The sequence below is a fragment of the Anomaloglossus baeobatrachus genome, chromosome 9 (genome assembly GCF_048569485.1).
Source record: "Anomaloglossus baeobatrachus isolate aAnoBae1 chromosome 9, aAnoBae1.hap1, whole genome shotgun sequence".
In the NCBI taxonomy this organism is placed as follows: Eukaryota; Metazoa; Chordata; class Amphibia; order Anura; family Aromobatidae; genus Anomaloglossus; species Anomaloglossus baeobatrachus.
In genome coordinates, this window is record NC_134361.1 from 167,499,647 (window position 1) to 167,523,250 (window position 23,604).

The 23,604-nt window shown below is 48.7% G+C and overlaps 1 protein-coding gene across 1 annotated transcript in view; it reads left to right on the forward strand.

The window, feature by feature from the left end:
• The window catches only part of LOC142251338 (uncharacterized), a 222,022-nt gene that overhangs the window by 63,728 nt on the left and 134,690 nt on the right, over window positions 1-23,604 (forward strand). Inside the window, exon 2 of the mRNA XM_075324033.1 lies at window positions 21,201-21,292. Coding sequence (XP_075180148.1) covers window positions 21,201-21,292 — 92 coding nt within the window. The remainder of the gene's footprint in view (window positions 1-21,200; window positions 21,293-23,604) is intronic.

Genomic DNA, 23,604 nt, shown 5'->3' on the forward strand with positions numbered 1-23,604 from the left:
TGTGAACAGACTCAATCCCTGTAAATTAACAGCTCAGTCATAGCTGTCATCCAGCCATATCATAATTTTCTTCCATCACTATTAATTCTAAATCTGCCTTTTTGGTGAAGCTTCTGGCATTACTATAAACACCCTTTATGCATTTTTCTGTACCTCTGTTTCTCCTCCCTCTTTTAATTGTTCTAAATTCTCACCAAACCCTCACTTTCATTACTTTGGCCCATATCACTATATACTCTGTCTTCCCATCCTTTACAGTAAATGACTTCCCTCTAGTTTAAATGTCGCGGGCGGAGGAGGGGACGCTGCGCTCTCCCACTGCTCGGGTCCGGCTGCTGCTGCCGCTGCTCAGTGGTGGCTCGAGCGGTGGGCCGGATCCCGGGGACTCGAGCGGCGTTCCTCACCCGTGAGTGAAAGGGGGTGGTTTCGGTTTAGGGATATTGTCCGTGACGCCACCCACGGTTGTGGTGATATTGGTGACACCACCGCTGCTCTGGACGGGGATCCCGGGAGCGATGACAGGGAGCAGCCTGGATGTTAGTTCTCCCCTCCGTGGGTAGGGGGGTTGGTTGTCCCAGGGCCCGGTGATGGGGTAGGGATGGATTGCAGGCGGCTTACGGGGCCTGGTGAGGTGCAGGGTCGCGGGGGCAGCGCTGTGCCGCACGGCACTGTGGTACTCACTCAGCCAAAGATGAGGACACAGTTCTCGGTAAAACACACGGCTGGATGGACGGGTCCCACAGACGGCTGCGGTGTTTCTCCTCCCGGTAGGTTGATGGTGACTGCCTTTCCCTGCACCTGTGTAACGTGTACGGTTCCAATGGGTTCCCACCGGTAACCGCTCCCCAGCTTGGATGGGTGCCGAAGGAGCCCCTTCTGCCCGCAGGCTCTGGCCCTGGGAACTTTAGCCTTGGCGGTGACTGTGTTTCCCTCTCTCGGTTGGACTGTTGCCTTCTGTCGGGACTTGGCTGCTGGGAAACCCAGGAGGTTCCCTTCGCTAACGGATTTGGCAAATTCACGGCGACTCCTAGCCTTGCCGGGGTCCGTAAGCCCCTGCCGGATGGTGCTGGCTTCTCTTTGCGTACCGGTCCGGTACCGCCGGGCCACCGCCCGTCCACGGTCCTTACGGCAAGCTCCAATAGGCCACTCCTGCAGACGGTCACCACCGTCTGCCAACCTTGCTGATCTGTCCGGGCCACACACCCGGACCAACTTCAGGCTGCTTAACTGCTACCTTCCTTCCACTTTCACTTCCAAACTCTATCTCTCTCTTTTCCCGCCTCCAGGACTGTGAACTCCTCGGTGGGTGGGGCCAACCGCCTGGCCCACCCCCTGGTGTGGACATCAGCCCCTGGAGGAAGGCAACAAGGGTTTTTGTCTGACTTCGGTGTGCCTGACCGGGAGTGTGGGGTGTTTAGGTGTTGTTCTGTGACGACCTGGCTTGTCCAGGGCGCCACATAAACACTCCTCCAACTTTCTCACCATTTTTCCCCAGCACAGCTGCACCCTCCCCATTGAGCTGCACCTCATCCCTTGTGTACTGCCTGTAACCAGAGAGAATTTGGCCCAATTCTCAAGATGCCCAAATCTCTTCTTCATTTAATAATTCCTAAGCCATTTATTCACCTCCCTAAATTGACTGTGCACACTTAGAAAGGTAACTTGAGGGTATTCTAGTTAATAACGTGGGGAGACATGTAACGCGCATGCCCCCAAAGGTGACAAAAGTTCAGAGCGTGGGAAAAATTGCATTGCACATGCTGAGAAAGATGAAGATATAATTTTTTCCACGCCCTGTACTTGTGTTACCTTTGGGAGCATGCGCGGTGCATGCTCTCCCAAGCTATGAACTAGAATATTTGCTACTTTCACAACTCTCACCAACACAATTTACTCCTATTTTCATAACTAATGAATAAAGATTCCTCACATATATTTATTCTTTATTAATTTTATTCATTTTTATAAATTAATTTACGAGAATCATAATTTTTCCTTTTTAATTTCGTTATTTTAATTTTCTATAATTACATGAATTTTCCTCTTTTTCACAAACTATCAGTGAGTGGCTCATTGGTAAGTCTCTCACTTGCTACACTTCTACTCCTTGTATGTGGGTTTGGTTCCTACTGTCTTCTTTTTGTTTTTTTCTTATTTTTTACCTATGGTGACAAAAATGGAACACTTTTACTTATATATATTTTGAATTTAGTTTTAAGTCATTTGTATGTACTAGTTGTAATACCTGCCATTGCCCACAATAGTAACTCTCTGTCGCTCGTCTACTCTCTCTCCCACTCTCTCCCACTCCCCCTCTCACCACCTAAATCATATTAACTGACACATAAGCTTCTTATATTAAGAATGTCTTTTGCTGCCTATAGAAACCAATCAGAGCTCCTATTAATGACCTGAAGCAAAATTGAAGCAGAGCTGTGATTGGTTGCTGTAGGCCACCTGATAAATATCCAGGCTAACTGTCAAAACAGCCAATATATTACCCCACACATCCAAACAGTAAGTAAATGGTTTTTTTTGGCAAATAACTGTAAAGCGCAGGGTTACATTTTCCTCTCAAAATATTGTCTATGACGTTCCCTGAGTCAAATGAGGTGGCTGTGCAAAATTTTGTGATTGTAAATGCGACGGTGCGGATTCCTTTAGCGGACATACACACATACATACATACATATGTACCGCCCCGGGGCTCGGCCGGCTGCCGAGCCGCTCGGATCCGTGCTCGTCGGTGGATGGCTCGAGCCCCTCATGGACCCGGGGGTCACGTCACTCTGAAACGGGGCTGGCGCTACACGTAGGGACTTCGGTGGGGAGGTCCACGGCCGGAGCCGCGGTTGTTTGTAGGGGATTTGAGTTTGTGACGCCACCCAAGGGTTTTGGTGAATGGATGGACACCACTGCTGCCGTTGACTAGGCTCCCGGGAACTGTTGCGCAGCTTGGTGTTGACCCCTCCGTGGGTAGAGGGATGATGGTCCCGGGGGCCTGAGGAAGGTGCTGAGGCGGGGGATTGGATGCGTGCTGGCGTGTCGGTGCGGTGTGGCACGCGGCCCGAAGGCACTGTTGCGTATTACAAACACGCTGGAGTCTCTGGTAAACCAAACAAGATGGTGGACGGTGCCCGCAGCCGGCTGTGCTTTTCCCCTTTTCAGGTGTGGTTTCTGACTTTCTCCTGCACCTCACTTTTGTAGAAATGATGACTCCTATGCCTGAGCAACGGTACTCCGCTCCCCAGCCTGGTGTATGCCGGTAGAGCCCCTTTTGCCCGCAGACGCTGGCCCGTCGGGTCTCGATGCCTGGGTGGTGGCGTTCTACCCCTATGGTTGGGCTGTTGTCTTCAGTCGGGTCTTAGGTGGGAAATGGCCTAAAGTCCAGTCCTCAATCAGTTGATTTGACTCGGCCCAGTTGTTTCTGGGCCTCGTACTGGGTCTGAGTACCCCTCCTGGTGCTCCGGTGCTCTGGTTTCCAATCGGTTCCCCAGTTCAGTACCGGCGGGCCACCACCCGTCCCCGATCCTTACAGTTCCACCGGCTGTAATCCCAGCTCCTGCAGGCGGCCATCACCATCTGCCTCCTTGGCAGAGGTGACTGGGCTCCAACCCAGACACCTGGTGTTAGACTATAGCAGACCTGGGCACAGGTCTGCTCTTGAACTCCACTACACTTCACTGTCAAAGCTAATCTCTCACGTTCTTCTGCCTCAGGGCCTGTGAACTCCTCGGTGGGCGGAGACAACCGCCTGGCTCCGCCCCCTCCGGTGTGAACATCAAACCCGGAGGGAGGTGACAAGGGTTTTGTAGGTTGGCTGCTGTCACCTTATTAAGGGGGGGAGGTGTTTGTGTAAGGGCCTACCTGTGACTACCTGGCTAGTCCAGGGCGTCACATTCCCCCTTGGTTTAATGAAGACCGTCCTCGGGCTGCCCGTCCACCACCGGTTTATTTTGTTGCTTTTTAACTGAAAAAGAGTAAAACATATCTACAAGCATAATAAACTTTGTACAATTCAAGCATATTTTGAAATTTTCCCTTACGGGAGGCATATTCTTAAACGTTGCAAATATCAAACATTTTTATTAACAACGGGAACGGGTCTTTCTGTTTGCCCACCCAAACAAACCTAGCCTTTATGCTGCCCCTAAGAAACGGGCAGCACCCCTTTTCCCCCGTCCAGGAACGGGCCCAGGTTTGCTTTACGGGACGGGTACAGTGTTTCACACCTGGTTGTCTCTCAGAGGCCCCACGTCCAGGTGACCCCCAGACTCAGAGGATCGCCACCGGTTGCATTGGTGACGGGGCCTCGGCCATCACTTTCCCGCAGACCCATCCTCCAGTCCGCCTCTCCGGAGGTTGTGAAGTGGGACAGGTCAGTCAAATGATTATTTACAAGTCCAATAGTTTTTGGGTGGCCTGCAAGTTCTCAGCCGTGTCTCTTTTAAAATTTGGCAAAAACAGCAGTATGGTCCCAACGGGGACTTTTCAACTTGGCAGCCGGGATCCGCTACCTTTTACTTTTCATCTTAATCAGGTGAAAGTCTCAGATGATTGTGTAAATAGCTGAATGAGTGAGCACCAATCAACATGTTGCGCCCCTAGATGGCAGTTTCCCTGTACCTAAGCGGGGGCCTACCTAGGTTGGGGCATGTGGACCTCCTGGGCCCAGCATTGTTAGGGGGAGGCAGCGGGGCAGAGGGGACGACCGGTCCCTCTTCCCGGGTGTCAGGTATAGTTGGTAGAGACCTACGGGGGCGTGGAATAGGTGCATCCCTGGGCGCTTGTTCAGGTGGCTCGCTGGCGGGCGTCTCCGTCTCCGTCTCCATTTCTTCCACTGGCTGTGGGAACATTATTATGTGAACAATCACCGCGACATTCTGCATAGGCCAGTCTGCTGGGAAGTCATCCATCACTTTATGAATCACCTCTTTCCTCTTTTACCCGCTCGGCACGGGCCACCGGAGCCTCATCTACCAGTCTCAAGGGATCCGGGCATCTCTTCAGGTGGTCCATGTAAATGGTAGCAGTGGTCTTCCCCTGGTTGTGACTGATCAGATAGGTCTTCTCGTTCTCCCATCCAGTAGGCTGTATGACATATGGGGTCCTGTCCCATTGATTGTCGAGCTTATGCGTCCTTATCTTGCACTTCAGTACCACATCCCCGGGTTCAAAGGGGGCAGCCGGAGCCCGCCTGTTGAAGCGCTGCTCCTGCTTTTCTTGGCTCTGGCGCAGATTCCTCTCCACATACTCCTGGATTCATCGATACTGCGTCTGTCGCTTGGCATCCCAGTTGACGGTGGAGGGAAGAGCTTCGGGTGCCTCTATGTCCATTTCTAGGTCCACTGGCAGCCGTCCCGGTCGGGCTCTCCTCAGGTACGCAGTGGTACACTTGGAGGAACTTCAGGGGATGTTATTGTACATGTCCACCAGATCAGGCAGCTTCTCCGGCCACAGATTCCTTTCCTCCAACGATAGTGTCTTGAGGAAGTTCAGGACCAGGTGGTTCATTTTCTCGCACATCCCATTAGTTTGGGCATGGTACGGTGTGGTCCGGATCTTCTTGCACCCGTACAAGTGGCAAAACTCCTGGAACACCTCTGCTTCAAAGGCCGGGCCCTGATCCGGGAGCACCTTTTCCAGGTAGCCATGCGGTCGGCAAAAGTAGGCCTGGAAGGCTCTAGCTGCAGTACGGCCCGTCAAATCTTTAACGGGGACAGCCACCATGAACTTTGAGTAGTGCTCCACAATGGTCAGGGCATAAGTATACCCGCTTCGGCTGGGTGTAAGCTTGACGTGGTCCAGGGCCACCAACTCCAGCGGCTGGTGGGTGATGATCGGCTGCAGAGGGGCCTTCTGGCTGGCCTCGTCCCGCCTTCTCAGTGTACAAGGGCCACATTCTCGACAACAGGCCTCCACAGGCTCTCGCATCCCACTCCAGTAAAACAGCTCCCTCAGCAACATTTCCAGCTTTTTCCAACCGAAGTGCCCTGCGCCATCATGGTAGGCCTGCAGGACCTTGGGCACGTTGGCCTGGGGGACCACCAGCTGGCGAACCTTCTCATGGGTCTTCGGGTTGATCAGCTCCCTATACAGCTTCCCTTGATATAAGTACAGACGGTCTCTCTCCTTCCACAACCTCTGAGCTTCTGAGGGGGCTGTGGGGTCCATCCTGGAAGAGCCCTGCACAATCATGGTTTTGCCAATTGGACTGCAGGTTCTTGGTCCTGAGCTTCTTGCCACCCTTGGCTGGGCAGCGGATCAAGGTTCACCTGCTGTTGGTTAACGCAGGGCTTCTCATCCCGTAGCCTATGGAACGTGGGTAGCTCAATTTCCTCAAGGTCGTCATCCTCCACCCCTTCATCGGGTAGGTGCGGCATCCGAGACAGCGCATCCGCGTTGGTGTTCTTGCGGCCAGCCCTGTACTTGATGGTGAAATCATAATTGGACAGTCGAGCCATCCACCACTGCTCCAGGGCGCCCAGCTTGGCTGTACCCAGATGTGTCAACGGATTGTTGTCTGTGTAGGCAATGAACTTCGCCGCCGCGAGATAATGCTTAAACCTTTCAGTTATTGCCCACACGAGGGCTAAGAACTCAAGCTTGAAGGAGCTGTAATTTTCGGGGTTCCTTTCCGTTGGCCGGAGTTTTCTGCTAGCGTAGGCGATCACCTTCTCCTTCCCATCCTGTACCTGGGACAGGACCGCACCCAGGCCCACATTGCTGGCGTCGGTGTAGAGGACGAACGGGAGGCCGTAGTCGGGGAAGGCCAAGTTTTCTTCCCCCGTCAGGGCTGACTTCAACTAGTGGAAAGACTCCTCGTGCTTCTCGCCCCAGAAAAACGGGGGCCCAGGGGCTCTCCAGTTCTTGGTCTGTCCCACAAGGAGGTCTTGCATGGGTGCGGCCATCTTCGTGTACCCCTTAATGAAACGGCGGTAGTAGCCCACTAGGCCCAGGAACTGCCTCACCTCCTTCACCGTGGTCGGTCGCAGCCAGCTCTGGATAGCAGCAACCTTCTCAGGATCCGGGGCTACACCTTCTGCGCTCACCACGTGTCCGAGGTACTGCATCTTGGGTTTCAGCAGATGGCACTTGGAGGGCTTCAGCTTCATCCCGTACTTGGAGAGGGCCGCGAACACTTCTGCCAGGTGCTCCAGGTGGGCCTCGTACGTCTTGGAATACACGATCACGTCATCCAAATACAACAGAACAGTCTCGAAGTTGAGATGCCCCAAGCAGCATTCCATGAGCCTTTGGAAGGTCCCGGGGGCATTGCACAGCCCGAACGGCATACTGTTGAACTCGCAGAGTCCCATGGGGGTAGCAAATGCGGTCTTCTCTCGATCTTCCTGTGCAATCGCCACCTGCCAGTATCCACTGGTAAGGTCAAGGGTAGAGAATTAGCAGTCTTTAGTGCAGCCAGCGACTCTTCAATGCGGGGTAGAGGGTAGGCATCTTTATGCGTTATCTGATTGATCTTCCGGTAATCCACACACATTCGCATGGTACCATCTGTGACGACATGGACTCTCATGGGTTAAAGTTTCTTAACATTCATCCAGACAGGATGATAGATTGTTTATAGACGGGGGATAAGTCCCTCATTGTTTTTACAGGACTCTTTTGGACTCAAGTAATTGTGTTGGCCACTGAAAACCAGACGTATTGTTCTCTAGACTTTTCCAGTAATCATTGTATTGTAGTTGTGTATTGCTAATGTGATTACCTTAGTAGCCATTGTCTAGTCGGTGACTCCCAGACTAAATGTATACCCTCAGTCTTTCTGTAGACATCATTTGGATGAACATTGTCCATGCAGCTTGAGATTCATCCAATGGGAGAGGCGCTCTTGTCCAACCAATCGATGAGGACGCAGTGTATCTAAGTGGAAGGCTGTGGCTATAAAAGGGACTTCTTTAAGCCACCAGGGGGTTGATGGATGCTGATGGATCCAGTCTAAGCTCTTTGGAGCTGACTAGAGGATCAGGATATCTTATGGCTTCAATCTAGGGACTCCGGTTCCGGTTGGAGACCATATCCACAGCCTAAGGATTTCGACTCCGGCTGCCAGGATTGTAACATCAAACCAGGACTACCTAAGGAGGAAACTCAGGTTGGGACACTTCAGTCACCTGTTACAGACTTTGCAGACCTCAGACAGCTTCCTAAATCTGGCATTATTCCTTTCTCGGTGGGTGCCCGCCAAAAGCGGGGTGCTGCTGGATTGGAGTAAGTGGCCCTGGAAGCTCTGAGGCACGGACATTCTAAATCCCTGGTGAGCCAGCGGAAGGGTGAGACTCTGTTGCCTGTTACATTTGTGTGTTTTGCTGGTTATGTGTTATGTGCCGTTAATTGTTTGGGGATCCAATAAAGTCTAATTATTGTGGTTCCCTCACCCTGTGTTGTCTGAGTAGTGTTACGCCCACGGTTAAGGAGGCCGGCGTTCAGTTGGGATGAGCCCTGAGCCACGCTGTCTTTCTAAAGGCGGCGGGTTTTAGTGGATGAGAGCACCCACTGAGCCCCGTGTCTCCACACCATCCTTCTTCTTTACCAGCACCAACGGGGATGTCCAGGGACTACAACTATCCCGGATGACCCCTGCCTCCTTCATGTTCCTCAACATGTCTTTGGCGCATTGATAGTGTGCTGGTGGGAACGGCCTATACCTTTCTTTAATGGGTGGATGTGTGCCTGTGGGGATATGGTGTTGAACCCCCTTAATCCTCCCAAAGTCTAGCGGGTGCTTGCTGAAAACCTGCCCATACTCCTGTACTACCCTGTATACCCCCTCTTTGTGGTGTACCAGGGTAGACTCGGTGCCGACATGCAACTCCCGTCACCATTCCTCTAGCTGCATGGATGAGGTGTCACTGCTCATGTTGGGTGCAGAGGTAGTGTGGATGGTTTCATGGATAGCGTGGGTGTCTATAGTGAACAGTTTAGCTATGGTGGCGTAGCGGGGGAGCCTAACCTATTCCTCTCCGCAATTCAGGACTCTCACAGGCACTCTCCCCTTCTTGACGTCAATCACCCCCCTGGCTGCCATTACTGTGGGCCAGTGCTCTGAAGGCGAGGGCTCCACCATCGCCGGGTAATCCCGCCCCTGGGGGCCTACTGCTGCCCTGCACCAAATCATCATCTCGCTCCTTGGCGGTACCACCAAAGGGGCTGCGTCCATCACCCGCACTCCACCAATCTCTCCACCAGTCAGGTTCACTTGCTGCCGATGCAGGAGGGCCTGGTTTTCACGCTGCAGTGCCCTCTGCCGACCTCCTCCTGCTGTGGCAGACAGCTGCGGCAACAGGCTCAACACATCTCCCATACAGTGCTCAATCACGTTGGTCCCTAGGACCACTTTCGGGTTACGGTCACTGGACTCATTCAGCACCACAATCATTCCTTGGCGTTTCAGCTCGGTCCGTCCCACAGTTAGGGTCACCTCCTTGAATCCCATCTGGGTCATAGGGAGCCCATTGGCCGCAATAATAGTCATGCTATCGTCGGGAGGGGCAAGTTCACTATCAGCCCAATATCACTGGTATGTGTAGGGCATGGTCGTTACCTGCGATCCAGTGTCCAACAGGGCCATGGTCGGGACGCCATCCACTGCCAGGGACATGAAGGGGCGGCCTCCAACGTACCGGTCTCGCTAATCAGTCGGACCGTGAGGGTCTACTCCTGAGGATTGGCCCTTATCCTCAGGGGTTGCTCGTTTAACTGGCATCACCTAGAGTAATGGCCAGGCTTGTTACACCTGTAGCAGACAGGTGGCCCATAACGCGGGACATTTTTCTTCCTCCGCTGCATCCAAGGGACATTCTCCGGGCTCTCGGCGAGCTGAATCTTCTGGGGCTTCGCTCTCATCGGTAGCTGGAGTGCAGCGAGGATCCGGGTGAGGTCTTCGTTCATGCGTCGGACCTGCGAGGCCAGCTCCTCCATCGTCCCGACGGGTGCAGCAGGGGCCGGTGGAGCCAAGGGAGGGGGCGCTACCGAGACAGGAGCGGTTTCGACCGGCCAAGGGCTCGCATCAGGAGCGCCGATGGTTGGTGCTTGCAGGGCCTTGATGGCCCACTCCTTTAGTACTGCAAAGTCTAGGTCGGCGTGCTCCAAAGTCCATAACCGCAATTGTTTGCGATCTTCAGCAGACCCCAGTCCCTGCAGGAACTGCTCCACTAGTATCTTGTTGCTGTCGGCCTCACTGATGGTGTCCACCCGCCTCAGCGTTCGGAGGGCTGTCTGCAGGCGCAAGACATAGTCTCTTATACTGTCCGCGGGCCGTTGCCGACATTGGTAGAACTGCATCCGCAACTCAGCCTCGGTGTGGGTTTCAAACGCGGTCTGGAGTTTCTCAAAGATAGTGGTCACCGAGGCCCGGTCCGCGTCTGCCCAGGTCTCCATCTCCTGCTCGGCCACGCCGGTCAGCTGCCCTAGCACTACCGTCGCACGCTGTCTGCCGGTCATGGCATACAAGTCAAGGATTGTGCTTATCTTTTTCCGGAACACCTGCAAGGCATCAGGCTTCCCATCATACTGAGGTAGCCAGGTAGCACCGGGCACGTAGGGCAGGGAGATCGGCATTACCTGGGCGACCGCCGGACCCGCGGCCTCCCCCATTCCTGCGACCGGAGCGAGGGCCGCTACATTCCCGTCCTCAGGCACTGCCACTCCCGCGGCCAGCGCTCCTCCGCCATCCAAGTTAGGCACGGACATCTCTCCTTCGTTCCCCCTTGGTCTTTTCGGGGCACTCTGCTCTCTTTCTGCACCGCTCTGCTCTCAAGGGGCGGGACTTCACTTTTGCGCCCTTTTGCTTGGAGAAGACGGCTTGGGCGGGAAACTTCATGCCACAGGATGGTGACAAAATGGCGGATTCTGAAATTTTTCAATGGGACCCCGCTGACGATAACTTCAAGGCGCACTTCCACAGGTAAGTGGATGGGTTCGATCCTGTTTGTGACGCCAGAAGAGTCGATGTATACCGCCCCGGGGCTCGGCCGGCTGCCGAGCCGCTCGGATCCGTGCTCGTCGGTGGGTGGCTCGAGCTCCTCATGGACGCGGGGGTCACGTCGCTCTGAAAGGGGGCTGGCACTACATGTAGGGACTTCGGTGGGGAGGTCAACGGCCGGAGCCGCGGTTGTTTTTAGGGGATTTGAGTTCGTGACGCCACCCACGGGTTGTGGTGAATGGATGGACACCCCCGCTGCCATTGACTAGGCTCCCGGGGACAGTGTTGCACAGCTTGGTGTTGACCCCTCCGTGGGTAGGGGGATGATGGTTCCGGGGGCCCGAGGGAGGTGCTGAGGCGGGGGATTGGATGCGTGCTGGCGTGTCGGTGCGGTGCGGTGCGCGGCCCGAAGGCAGTGTTGTACTCACTATTACAAACACGCTGGAGTCTCTGGTAAACCAAACAAGATGGTGGATGGTGCCCGCAGCCGGCTGCGCTTTTCCCTTTTCAGGTTGGTCGTTTCCGCCTTTATCCTGCACCTCACTTGTGTAGAAATGAGGACTCCTATACCTGAGCAATGGTAACCCGCTCCCCAGCCTGGTGTATGCCGGTAGAGCCCCTTTTGCCCGCAGACGCTGACCCGTCGGGTCTCGATGCCTGGACGATGGCTTTCTACCCCTATGGTTGGGCTGTTGTCTTCAGTCGGGTCTTAGGTTGGAAAGGGCCTTAAGTCTAGTCCTCAATCAGTTGATTTGACACGGCCCGGTTGTTTCTGGGCCTCGTACTGGGTCTGAGTACCCCTCCTGGTGCTCCAGTTTGCAATCGGTTCCCCGGCGGGCCACCACTCGTCCCCCGTCCTTACGGTTCCACCGGCTGTGATCCCAGCTCCTGCAGGCGGCCACCACCGTCTACCTCCTTGCCAGAGGTGACTGGGCTCCAACCCAGACACCTGGTGTTAGACTATAGCAGACCTGGGCACAGGTCTGCACTTGAACTCCACTCCACTTCACTGTCAAAGCTAATCTCTCATGTTCTCCTGCCTCAGGACCGGTGAACTCCTCGGTGGGCGGAGCCAACCGCCTGGCTCCGCCCCCTCCAGTGTGAACATCAAACCCGGAGGGAGGTGACAAGGGTTTTGTAGGTTGGCTGCTGTCACCTTATTAAGGGGGGAGGTGTTTGTGTAAGGGCCTACCTGTGACTACCTGGCTAGTCCAGGGCATCACACATACAGTATACACACACACACACACAGCCAGCTTTATATATTAGATTCATTGATCCATGTATATGGTTGTAATGGTGTAATTTATTTATTTATATTTTCAAGATGTCCTTCCAAGTAATCAGTTCATACTTACCGGCAATTATACTATATATCCATGCCACCCTTTTTTCTAAATTGGGCAGTGATCTATTTGGACACCTCTATTTGAACCCCAACTTTTTGGACTTCTATAAGTAATTGCGTTTGATGAAGGAGATGGAATCTCCGAAACCGTGTTCACAATAAATCACTCTGGTTATACCTGGATTGTCTTTATGCATGGCGGGGCGGCCCTTAACCCTTTCATCGCCTCTTCATCTCTATCTGTGTGTGTATTCAGAGACCTGTCAGTTACTGTCAGGGACCCGCATGTATAATTACAGTGCAGCTCGATCCCCGGCAGCTATTAAACATTTTTGTAATGCTGCAGTGTTTTATGGTTAAACATAGATGATTATAATTGTACAGCCAGTACTAGTGGCTGAAACATGCTGCCCACGGTCTTGGCAGCATGTATCAGCTGACAGGTTCCCTTTAAATAGAAGCAATCAAAACATCATATGCAACTTAGAATGGCATGAATAAGGGTATGACCGCACTTTGCATTTTCACCTGCGTTTTAGCAGCGTTTTGAGCAGCAGCGTTTACATGTCAAAAGGCATGCGTTTTGATTTTCCATGATAGTCTAAGGAAAATGAAGATTTCCTGTCCGCACTTTGCGTTTCATAACGCTGCGTTTGATTTGCATAATTTGTGGCAAAACCCTAATGCGTTCAAAGAAGCAGCATGTCAATTGTTTTTCCATTTCTGCAGCATTTTGTTAACATTGAAGTCAATGAGAAGTAGCAAAAAGCAACAACCATCCAAATTCCAGGGTTTTACATGCTTTTTATCTGCAGAATGAGTGCGTTTATAAAATCAAATACACATGCTTTTCTGACATTAAAATAAAGGATTAATATGTCCCTCTACACACACACATAGTCCGACAATGAAATTAAAGAAAATTAAGATTTTATTGCTATTTTAACAATATAATAAAACCGCTATAATTTCATGAAACATAACTTTTTTCTTTATTAATTTAAAAAATATATGTTTTGCTTTTTTTTCTCTTTTTTCATTTTGTTTGAGTGTTTAAACTTTAGCAATGTCTTGATGTTCAAAACGCATCTGTTAAAATGGAAGGGAAAAAGCATGGAAAAAGTGCTGAAAACGCATCTAAAACGCGGTAAATACGCATGCGTTTTTAGCGCTAAATTTCTTAAAAAGGCAACTTTGGCTAAATCAATTAATGCCAAAACGTGCGTTTAGAAATGTAACTAGGACGACGCAAAGTGTGGTCATAGCCTTAAAACTTCAGCTTGATATACAAAAAGCAAGCTCTTGCACCACTCCAGTGACGTAAAACAGAAGAGGTTATATGATACAAACCATTTATAAAAAAAAAAAAAGATTTTACACATTTTTTTCAATACTTTGGCTATGTGCGCACGTTGCGTTCAGTACCTTGCAGAAATGAACGCATCCTCTGGCAGAATTTGTCATTGTCAAATTTGGTTTTGACCACATAAACGCTGGAAATACGCGAGCGTTTTTATAGCGTTTTTGCCGCGTTTTGACCGCGTTTTACATCCACTTTCAGTGCTTAAATTGAGATGCGTTTTTAATACAAATACAAAACAAAATAAAGTTTGAACATTCAAACAGTAGGAAAAAAATGAAAAAAAAAAAAATTAATAAACTATAAATCAAACACTATAATGATAATTTACCGAAAATGATTATTGAGATTTAATAAGTATTTTCTAAATAAAGTAAAAGTATTGTTTGACTCATTTTTTATAGTCGGGCTGGATGTGAGGGCAAATGGTAGCCTCTTGACCTCACTATAATGCCAAAAACGCATGCTTTGATTTTGACAAAAAAGCATGCGTTTACCATCACAAAAGCATGTAAAACGCTGGAAATTTCTTTTAGGATGCGTTTTGATAATTCTCATTGACTTCAATGTTAGCAAAACGCTGCCAAAATGGCAAAAACAATTGACATGCTGCTTCTTCAAACGCAGAGATTTTGACAAATTTTTGACACCAAAAACGCTGCATTTATAAAAGCATCGTGGGCACAAGAAAGCCCTATTTACCATAGACTTTGCATGGAAATCAAAACGCATGCAATTTTGCATTAAAACGCTGCAGCTCAAAACTCTGCGGAAACGCATGAAAAAACGCAAAGTGCGCACATGGCCTTTAACACTAGAAGTCCCAGAGAGGGGTCATTTAACATTTCTACCATTGGAACCCTATGGAGCCCGAAATTCCTGGGACTTCTAGTTTAAGTGCATTTTAAATAGCTTGTGATCAGTGAGGATCTTAATATAATTATTCTAATACTAAATAAGATGACAGTTACACTTTAACAGTGTTATCAAGGACTACCATATATTAATTTTTTACTCTATTAATTTTTGACCTAAGAACAGGTGGGTAGTCGCTAACTACCTGGATCTCACAGACCGCTCCTGCCGACAATTCAGCAGCTTCTGGTGAAACAACATCTACAGAGCAGCAACTTTTCTTCTTTGCTCTGTTGACAGGTCGTGACTGCACATATCATACTAATTAACAGCTGGTTCCCTGCGGCATAACTGCAGGGAGCTGGCTGTCAGTCAGCATCATGTCAGCAGTCATGCCCCTTCTACAGAGCAGAACGGAAGAGGAAGAGCAGCTCTTTTGATTTGAAGCAGCAGAATCACCAGCAGGAGCGGTCAGTGATCACGGAGCTTGTGCTGAATAGGCAGGTCATTAGCAACTACCTACATGTCAGTTCTTAGGCTCATAGTAGGAGCAGAGCCACACTTGCGTATCGATTCTGATGCGAGAGCGTCGAATGCAACATGCTAATGACTCTCGGCTCCCGCTCTCTGCTGCGAGCGTTAGTTGAGTGTCATATGACTGTGCTCCATTCTTGTGATCAGATCACAGCTCTGGAGGGTTAATCTCTCCATCTCCTCCATTGTCAGCCTGTGCATTTATCGCACTGCACCTGGATGTCGTCCGAGTGCAATCCGATGTTTTTCTCACACCCATAGATTTGTATGGGTGCGAGTGACATGGCTCTCACAGACAATCACAGCATGCTGCTATTTTTTCCTCTGTCCGATCCAATTAGGGCTGAGGAAAAACTTGCAGATGTGAGCTGCAGCATTGTCTTACATGGGGCCGAGTGCAATGCCAGATTTTCTCACATTGTACTCAAGCGAGTTATACACAAGTGTGACTCTGCCCTAAAAAAAAATAAAACAGACAACCCCTTAGGGTTTGAAAAAAATTGAATTCTCTTAAATACGGTATTATTTCCTCCAATATGTAAGTAATGACATCACATCCAAATATGACATCTTAGTTGCATGAGTGCTTTGTGTTATAGTCATTTGTATAATATGGAACATACCTTTATTGCTTAGATCTGTTAAGTTCTAAACTAGTAATAAATAGTACAATCTATGTGTTTACATAACTTTGTTGTTTTATGGGGGGGGCCTCAGAAAGATTTCTTGCACAGGGGCCCTCTGCAGTCTGTGTCCACACCTGGGGTGGAATAAAGCGGTTGTTCAGTCTCATAGAAGAGAATTGAGAGAAGCCGACTAGTTGGCATGTGACCACAATTACCTAAATCGCATACAAGTGGTCATGTGACTGCCCTCTTGCATAGGGAATACTGGGGAATCATGGAAGTGTTCACATCACATACTGTCACTACTAGTCTGCTGGCGCACAGAGAGACTTTTCTTTAATACAAGATAAGTCCTTCAATATCTCTAGTTTCAGTTGTACGCGGTGTGTAATATTCTCCTATCCATAATCTTATCACCAGAAACTGAGAATCTTCTGATCAATCAACAAATTAGGGTTTGTTAAGCACAGGTTGTATGTACGCATATACTCCCCAACTTTAGAAGACTAGAAAGAGGGACAAATGATGTGTGTAGTGACAGATTTTTGAGTACGCCCCTATTCACACCCATTTGGCAGTGATGGACATTCAGCAGATGCCCTGGACTGTTCATTCATTCATGGTCATATCAGCCAGAACTTTCTCATATTTATATAAGCTTCACTATATGACATGTTGCTTTTTTGTGCATGTGTTGCATAAATTCTGTGTTTTTTGTTTTCTGCCGCTATTCACACCAAACTACTCTACAATCGTCTCTGGTTATTCCATTTTGCTGCATTTTTTTTTAAGCTTTTCCCCCATTATTTCATACATTTTTGGTGCAGATGTGAATGTGTTTTTATGGTTCAGAAAAGCTTTGATTCTGCACTGAAAGTAACTGCGTTTTTTTTCCATGCATTTTTTAAGCCCTACATAGAAGAATCTAGAGAAAAATAAAATACCAAAACTGCAGAATTAAGTGGTGTCTTTTCATGAAATCACATCCATTTTGCTTTGATAATTAAACATTAGGGATGATCGAATATCACAAATATTCGGCAATATTCAGCTTCGTGAATATTGAACGAATAGGTTGCCACTATTCGAATATTCGATGCGCAATGTAAGTCTATGGGAAGCCCGAATAGTTGCTATTCGGCAACTATTTGGGTTTCCCATAGACTTACATTGTGCATCGAATATTTGCAAATAGTCGAATAGCGGCGACCTATTCGTTGAATATGGGTGTAGCCGAATATTTGAGGTATTCGATCATCCCTATTAAACAGCAGAATTTCTGTGCAAAAAAAAAAGCAGCATCTATGCTACATGTGAACACAGACTCAATTTCCAAGCAAAGTGGATGTGATTTCATGATTGTCCACCCGCTATGCATATAAGGGTGCCCTCACACGAGTGTATAACTCGCATGAGTATCTGAACATATCACTCGGTGCGGCTGCACACTCTCCGGACAGGAGCATGTCAGCTGCATAGAAATACATGCAGCTGACATGCTCCTGTCAGCAGAGAAGCCAGGCGTGCCAGGTGAGGCGTTCCGATACTCCAGCCTAAGACTATGTGCGCACTAGAAAGTGGCTTTTTCTTCAGAGAAATCCGGACCCTCTGAAAGAATCCCGCACCCGTTGTAAAAACCGCAATAAAACCGGTTTTGACGCGGATTTACCTCGAATTAAGGCTATGTGCACACTAGAAAGTGCCATTTTCTTAAGAAAAAAACGGACCCTCTGAAATACCCCGCACCCACGGTAAAAACTGCGGTAAACCTGCACCCGCGTTTTCTCCACGGTTTGCCGCGGATTTACCGCAGATTTTCCGCAAGTTGGTCCCCGTGGTATTTACCATTACCTATGGCAAAAAACGCAGGTACCTGTGGAAAAGAAGTGACATGCACATTAATTCCGCAGCGGAAAATCCGCGGGTAACTCCGCGGGTATAAAAAAAAAACGCAGTGTGCGCACAGCATTTTTTCAAACCCATAGGATTTGCTGGGGAATGACTGCAGCAATGTTAGACACATTTTCTGCAGCAAATCTGCGGCAAAATCCGCGGTAAATCCGCAGTGTGCACACAGGGCCTAAAGATACTGCTGAACTGTGAACTTTTTGGTTCTTTTTTTTCTCCATAGGCATCCACCGTCCACAATCAAATTTTTCTGCAGCATTGAAAACAAGAATTCACATAGGCAACACACCTAACAAATATCAGGAAAAACACCTAAAAAACCGCAGAAAACATGCAATAACCAGAGAAAATTTTTATTGCGTTGAGTGGTGTGGACAACTGGAGAAAAAAAACGCAGCATGTATGCTATGTGTGAACACGGCCTCAGTATTACATTTTTATTACCTTTTTTTACGGGTTTAATAGAGAAAAATAATCACTCACGCCATGTTTTTATTAGAGATGGCTGTATTTTGCAGGTTGTTACAATTACAGGGACACCAAATATATCCATATTATTTGCTGATTTGTGATGTTTATTTTTTTTTTAACAAAAAAAGGCATTCAAAATTACATTTTATTTTTTTATCATTTTTAGTAATTTTATTAGAAGAAAAAAAAGACTCTCTTATATTCTCCCTCTAGAACACAGGACACAGAGATGCTGCTCTATACAATGGAGCTCTATGTCCAATACAATCTGCCTGTGGAGTCAGAACTACAGCTTCAAGTATAGAAAATCCCGGTGACATCACCAGATGCTATGTCTGAATGTTTGAGAGTTGTAGGTTTGAGTCCCAGGGAGCATTAATTTTTTTTTTTCTCATTACTTTATAGTAGTTTTATAGGAACTAAAAAACCTGACTTTTTCTTCATCTACATAGAGATCTATGAATAGATATCTTTATGTTGCTAAATAATCTGCTTCTGGGTTTCCTGCCTGAAATACAGGTCAAGATTACCAAATTCTCCTTTACTACTCAGTACAGGCAGTGGCTCAATAGTAGAGCATATTGACATAGGCTATGTGCCCACGGGACAACGTACCCACAGATTTTGCCGCAGGTTTCCCGCAGCTGCTCCTCGGAATGCACAGCTATCCATTGCTGTGGGTTTCGAGCATTTTTGTTGCAGTAAACCTGCGGGACAAGTGCGGAAATACCTGCGGAATTCCCGCCCTGTACCTCCCTAGTGGAGGAGTGGGAATTCTGCAGATATTTCAGCATGAAAATTGACATGCAGTTACGTGTGGCTGCGGGAAATCGGCAACATTTTCCGCAGCTGCACATACTGCACCATTGATACAACACTCCCCAAATCCCATAGGGTAACATGGGGAGTGTCTGTACTTGGTAGAACCTGCGGAGTTATCTAGAAAATCCAGATAAATCTGCTGGTTTTCCGTGGCAAAATCTGCGGGTACGTTGTCCCGTGGGCACATAGCCTAAGGGGCACTTTGCACACTATGACATCGCAAGCCGATGCTTGCGATGCCGAGCGCGATAGTCCCCGCCCCCGTCGCAGCTGCGATATCATGGTGATAGCTGGCGTAGCGAACATTATCGCTACGCCAGCTTCACATGCACTCGCCTGCCCTGCGACGTCGCTCTGGCCGGCAAACCGCCTCCTTATTAAGGGGGCGGGTCATGCGACGTCATAGCGACGCGGGACGTAAACATCCTGTTCACCTCCTTCCTTCCGCATACCTGGCGTGAACCGCAGGACGCAGGTAAGGTGATATTCCTCGCTCCTGTGGCTTCACACACAGTGATGTGTGTTGCCACAGGAACAAGGAACAACATCGTAACATCGGTCATTTCCAAATTATGGAAATGACCGACGCTACACCGATGATACGATTATGACGATTTTGCGCTCGTTAATCATATCAAAAAGGCTTTACACACTACGATATTGCCTGCGACGCCGGATGTACTTCCCTTTCAATTTGACCCCACCGACATCACACCTGCGATGTAGTAGTGTGCAAAGTTCCCCTAAGAGTTGCTGAGGTCTGAGGTCTAGTGAGTTCCGTCCCTGGGGGAACCAAAACAGAATAGAATTCAATTTATGCACTGAGAGGAGGAGTCAGGACCAGATCAGTCAATAGTCGGGCACAGGGACTGAGCCATCAAATCAGTACAGTCCTGCTGAATGCGGGACCATTGCAAGCTATGCTCCATTATGCAACATTGTGCAGGCTGTCTCTTTTATGGGACACTGTGCAGTCTGCCTCCGTTATGGGACTGTATGCTAAGGAATACTAAGGCATTGATGGAAACACAATACTGTGTAGATTAACAAAAAGAAAATACAAATGCGGGTAGAGTGCTAACAGGTAACCTCAAAACCCCTATTAAAATACAAGTTTATTAATTAATCCTTAAAGTATTCCAAAGATATCTTGGGCTGGCCCCCCTTTCCCTCTTGGGTCATCTTCCCTGTTTAGGGTGAGGGAAAGGGACAGTCGACGTGGAAGGGGAGCGCCCGAAAACTTAAGGTGTCACACCCTCCATTGATAGGTAGGGACATCTTTTCTACCTAGGGTCATCAGGACCCCCTCTCCGTCCCTTCAGTCCACTATCAATTTATGCAAGGGTTTACCTGACCCCTTTGTTATTTGTTCTTGCTCTTGTGTCTATTGGGAATATTTTAAGGATTAATTAATAAACTTGTATTTTAATAGGGGTTTTGAGATTACCTTCCAATACTTTGTAGGCCACAATTGTTTTGGGACAATGTGCAGGATGCTTTTTTGTTTTGAGACACTGTGCAGGCCGTATTTGTTTTGGGACATTGTACAGGTTTCATTTGGTGTGGGACTCTGTGCAGGCCGCACTTGATGTGGGACTCTGTGCAGGCCGTACTTGATGTGGGACTCTGTGCAGGCCGTATTTGTTTTGGGACATTGTACAGGTTGCATTTGGTGTGGGACTCTATGCAGGCCGCATTTGGTGTGGGACTCTGTGCAGGCCGCATTTGATGTGGGACTCTGTGCAGGCCGCATTTGGTGTGGGACTCTGTGCAGGCCGCATTTGGTGTGGGACTCTGTGCAGGCCGCATTTGGTATGGGACTCTGTGCAGGCCGCATTTGGTGTGGGACTCTGTGCAGGCCGCATTTGATCTGGGACTCTGTGCAGGCCGCATTTGATCTGGGACTCTGTGCAGGCCGCATTTGGTGTGGGACTCTGTGCAGGCCGCATTTGGTGTGGGACTCTGTGCAGGCCGCATTTGGTGTGGGACTCTGTGCAGGCCGCATTTGGTGTGGGACTCTGTGCAGGCCGCATTTGGTGTGGGACTCTGTGCAGGCCGCATTTGGTGTGGGACTCTGTGCAGGCCGCATTTGGTGTGGGACTCTGTGCAGGCCGCATTTGTCTACACTTGGTATGAAGAACTTTTCTGGCTGTCTCCTTCTTTTTTTTTTTTTCTTTTTTCTTTAGGGCACTGCAGGTTGAATAACACTCATGGTAGCGGATTATTTTATAGGGACTGCGTCTGTATAGCTAATGATATTCATCGTGCTAGCTATATCTTATCTATTTATAGGTTACATTTACTAACTATAGTATGTTTATTTTTTCACAGAAAATGAGGGCCTCAGTACAAAGACGACGCTCCTCCTCTGCCATAACCAGGGCTCTGGGAAAAACAAAGCCTCATAATCATCCTCATCCCAGGTACAGAATTTACGAAAATACAATTTGATAATTCATCTATGATAGCCATTACGTATATGAATCTAATAAAGATTTCATTATATAATACCTGTAAATGAGTTCATGTTTGGATATGTTTTAAGACACAGTTAAATTCAGCTAGCACTGCTTGCACAGGTATTATTATTGTTTGGCGGCATTATTCCATGGTACTTTACATGTGAAAAAGAAGCATTCATAGACAAGTACAATACTCGTGAACATTTCAAGGCACAGACTGGTACAGGAGGAGAGAGGACCCTGCCCGCGAGGGCTCACAGCCTACAGGGAAGGGGTGAGGATACAGTAGGTGAGGATAGAGCGGGTCATGTAACGGGTTATTGTAGGTTGTAGGTTTGTCGGAAAAGGTGGGTCTTCGGGTTTCTTTTAAAGGTTTCCACAGTAGGCAGGAGTCTGACGTGTTGAGGTAGAAAGTTCCAGAGTATGGGAGAGGCACAGGAGAAATCTTGTATGTGATTGTGGGGAGAGGATATGCGAGGGAAGTAGAGAATAGAGATGAGCGAACCGGCCGCGGTTCGGCTCAAGTTCGGTTCGCCGAACGGAGGTCTCGTTCGAGTTCGGTTCCGCATAGGAAACAATGGGAGACAATCACAAACACATAAAAACACCTAGAAAACACCCTCAAAAGTGTCCAAAAGGTGACAAACCACTCACAACACAACACAAACACATGGGAAAGTGACAAGAACAAATTCTCATGCGAAAACAAAACAGCTTAACGAGGAAAAAGAGGACGAGACACAGATATAGGCATGGCATGCCTTCTAAAATCATGTATAACACCGCAAGGGGACTCCAAGCAGAGTCTCCCTTTTTTCCAAAAATTGGGCCCCACAGACACCACTTCAGTAGCAGCACTTGTGCCCCAGTTGCAAACTGGACAGGTAGATTTGCATCAAGCACATTCAAAAATACGCCAGCCTTAACTGTCCCCAGGATGGCACTGGGGTAGGTAGCAAAGTCTTTGCTGATCCCAGATCTGTTCATCTTGGATCAATTTTAGAAACACTGCAAGCAAGGGTTACTCCAAGCGGAGTCTCCCTTTTTTCCGAAAATTGGGCCACACAGACACCCACCCCATTAGTGGCAGCACTTGTGCCCTAGTTGTACACTTCACAGGTAGATTTGCATCAACAACATTCAAATTTACGCCATCCTTAACGCTTCCCAGGATGACCCCGGGGTAGGTAGCAAAGTCTTTGCTGAACCATGACTTGTTCATCTTGGCTCCTTTTTAAAAACACAGCAAGCAAGGGTTACTCCAAGCGGAGTCTCCCTTTTTTCCAAAAATTGGGCCACACAGACACCCACCCCATCAGTGGCAGCACTTGTGCCCTAGTTGTACACTTCACAGGTAGATTTGCATCAACAACATTCAAAATACACAAGCATTTACTCTCCCCAGGATGACACAGGGGTAGTAAATTCCTTGTGGATCCATGACTTGTTCATTTTGATGAACGTTAGTCTGCCCACATTGTCACTGGACAGACACGTGCGTTTATCTGTCAGCACACACCCAGCAGCACTGAAGACACGTTCAGAGACAACGCTGGCAGCTGGACACGACAAGATCTCCAAGGCGTAAGTGGAGAGCTCTGGCCATTTTTCAAGATTTGAAGCCCAAAATGAGCAAGGCTCCAGTTGCAAAGTCATGGCATCGATGTTCATTTGGAGATACTCCTGTATCATCCTCTCCAGCCGTTGACTATGTGTCAGACTTGTCTCTGGTGGCCTTGCAAAGGATGGTCTAAAAAAATTATGAAAAGATTCAATAAAATTGCTGTTACCAGCACCAGATACGGTGCTGCTGGTACGGTTAGACTGTTGAAGATGACGAGACCGTCCCATGTTTGTCGAGTTACAACTGGGAGATTCACTCCCTGCACCACGGGTGTTTTCTGGAAAAACCGAGCTAAGATCGAGTAACAGCTTTTGCTGATACTCCTGCATACGTGCGTCCCTTTCTATGGCTGGAATTATGTCACAAAATTTGGACTTGTACCGGAGATCTAATAGTGTGGCAAGCCAGTACTCATCATCACTTCTAAATTTGACAATACGAGGGTCATGTTGGAGGTAGTGCAGCAAGAAGGCGCTCATGTGTCTGGCGCAGCCATGCGGACCAAGTCCACGCTGTGTTTGTGGCATAGAGGTGCTAACCGTTCTTCCTCTGACATCTCCCCCCAACCTCTTTCAACTGAAATTTGACCAAGGTCTCCCTCATCCGCTGAGTCTTCCATGTCCATGGACAGTTCGTCCTCCATTTCTTC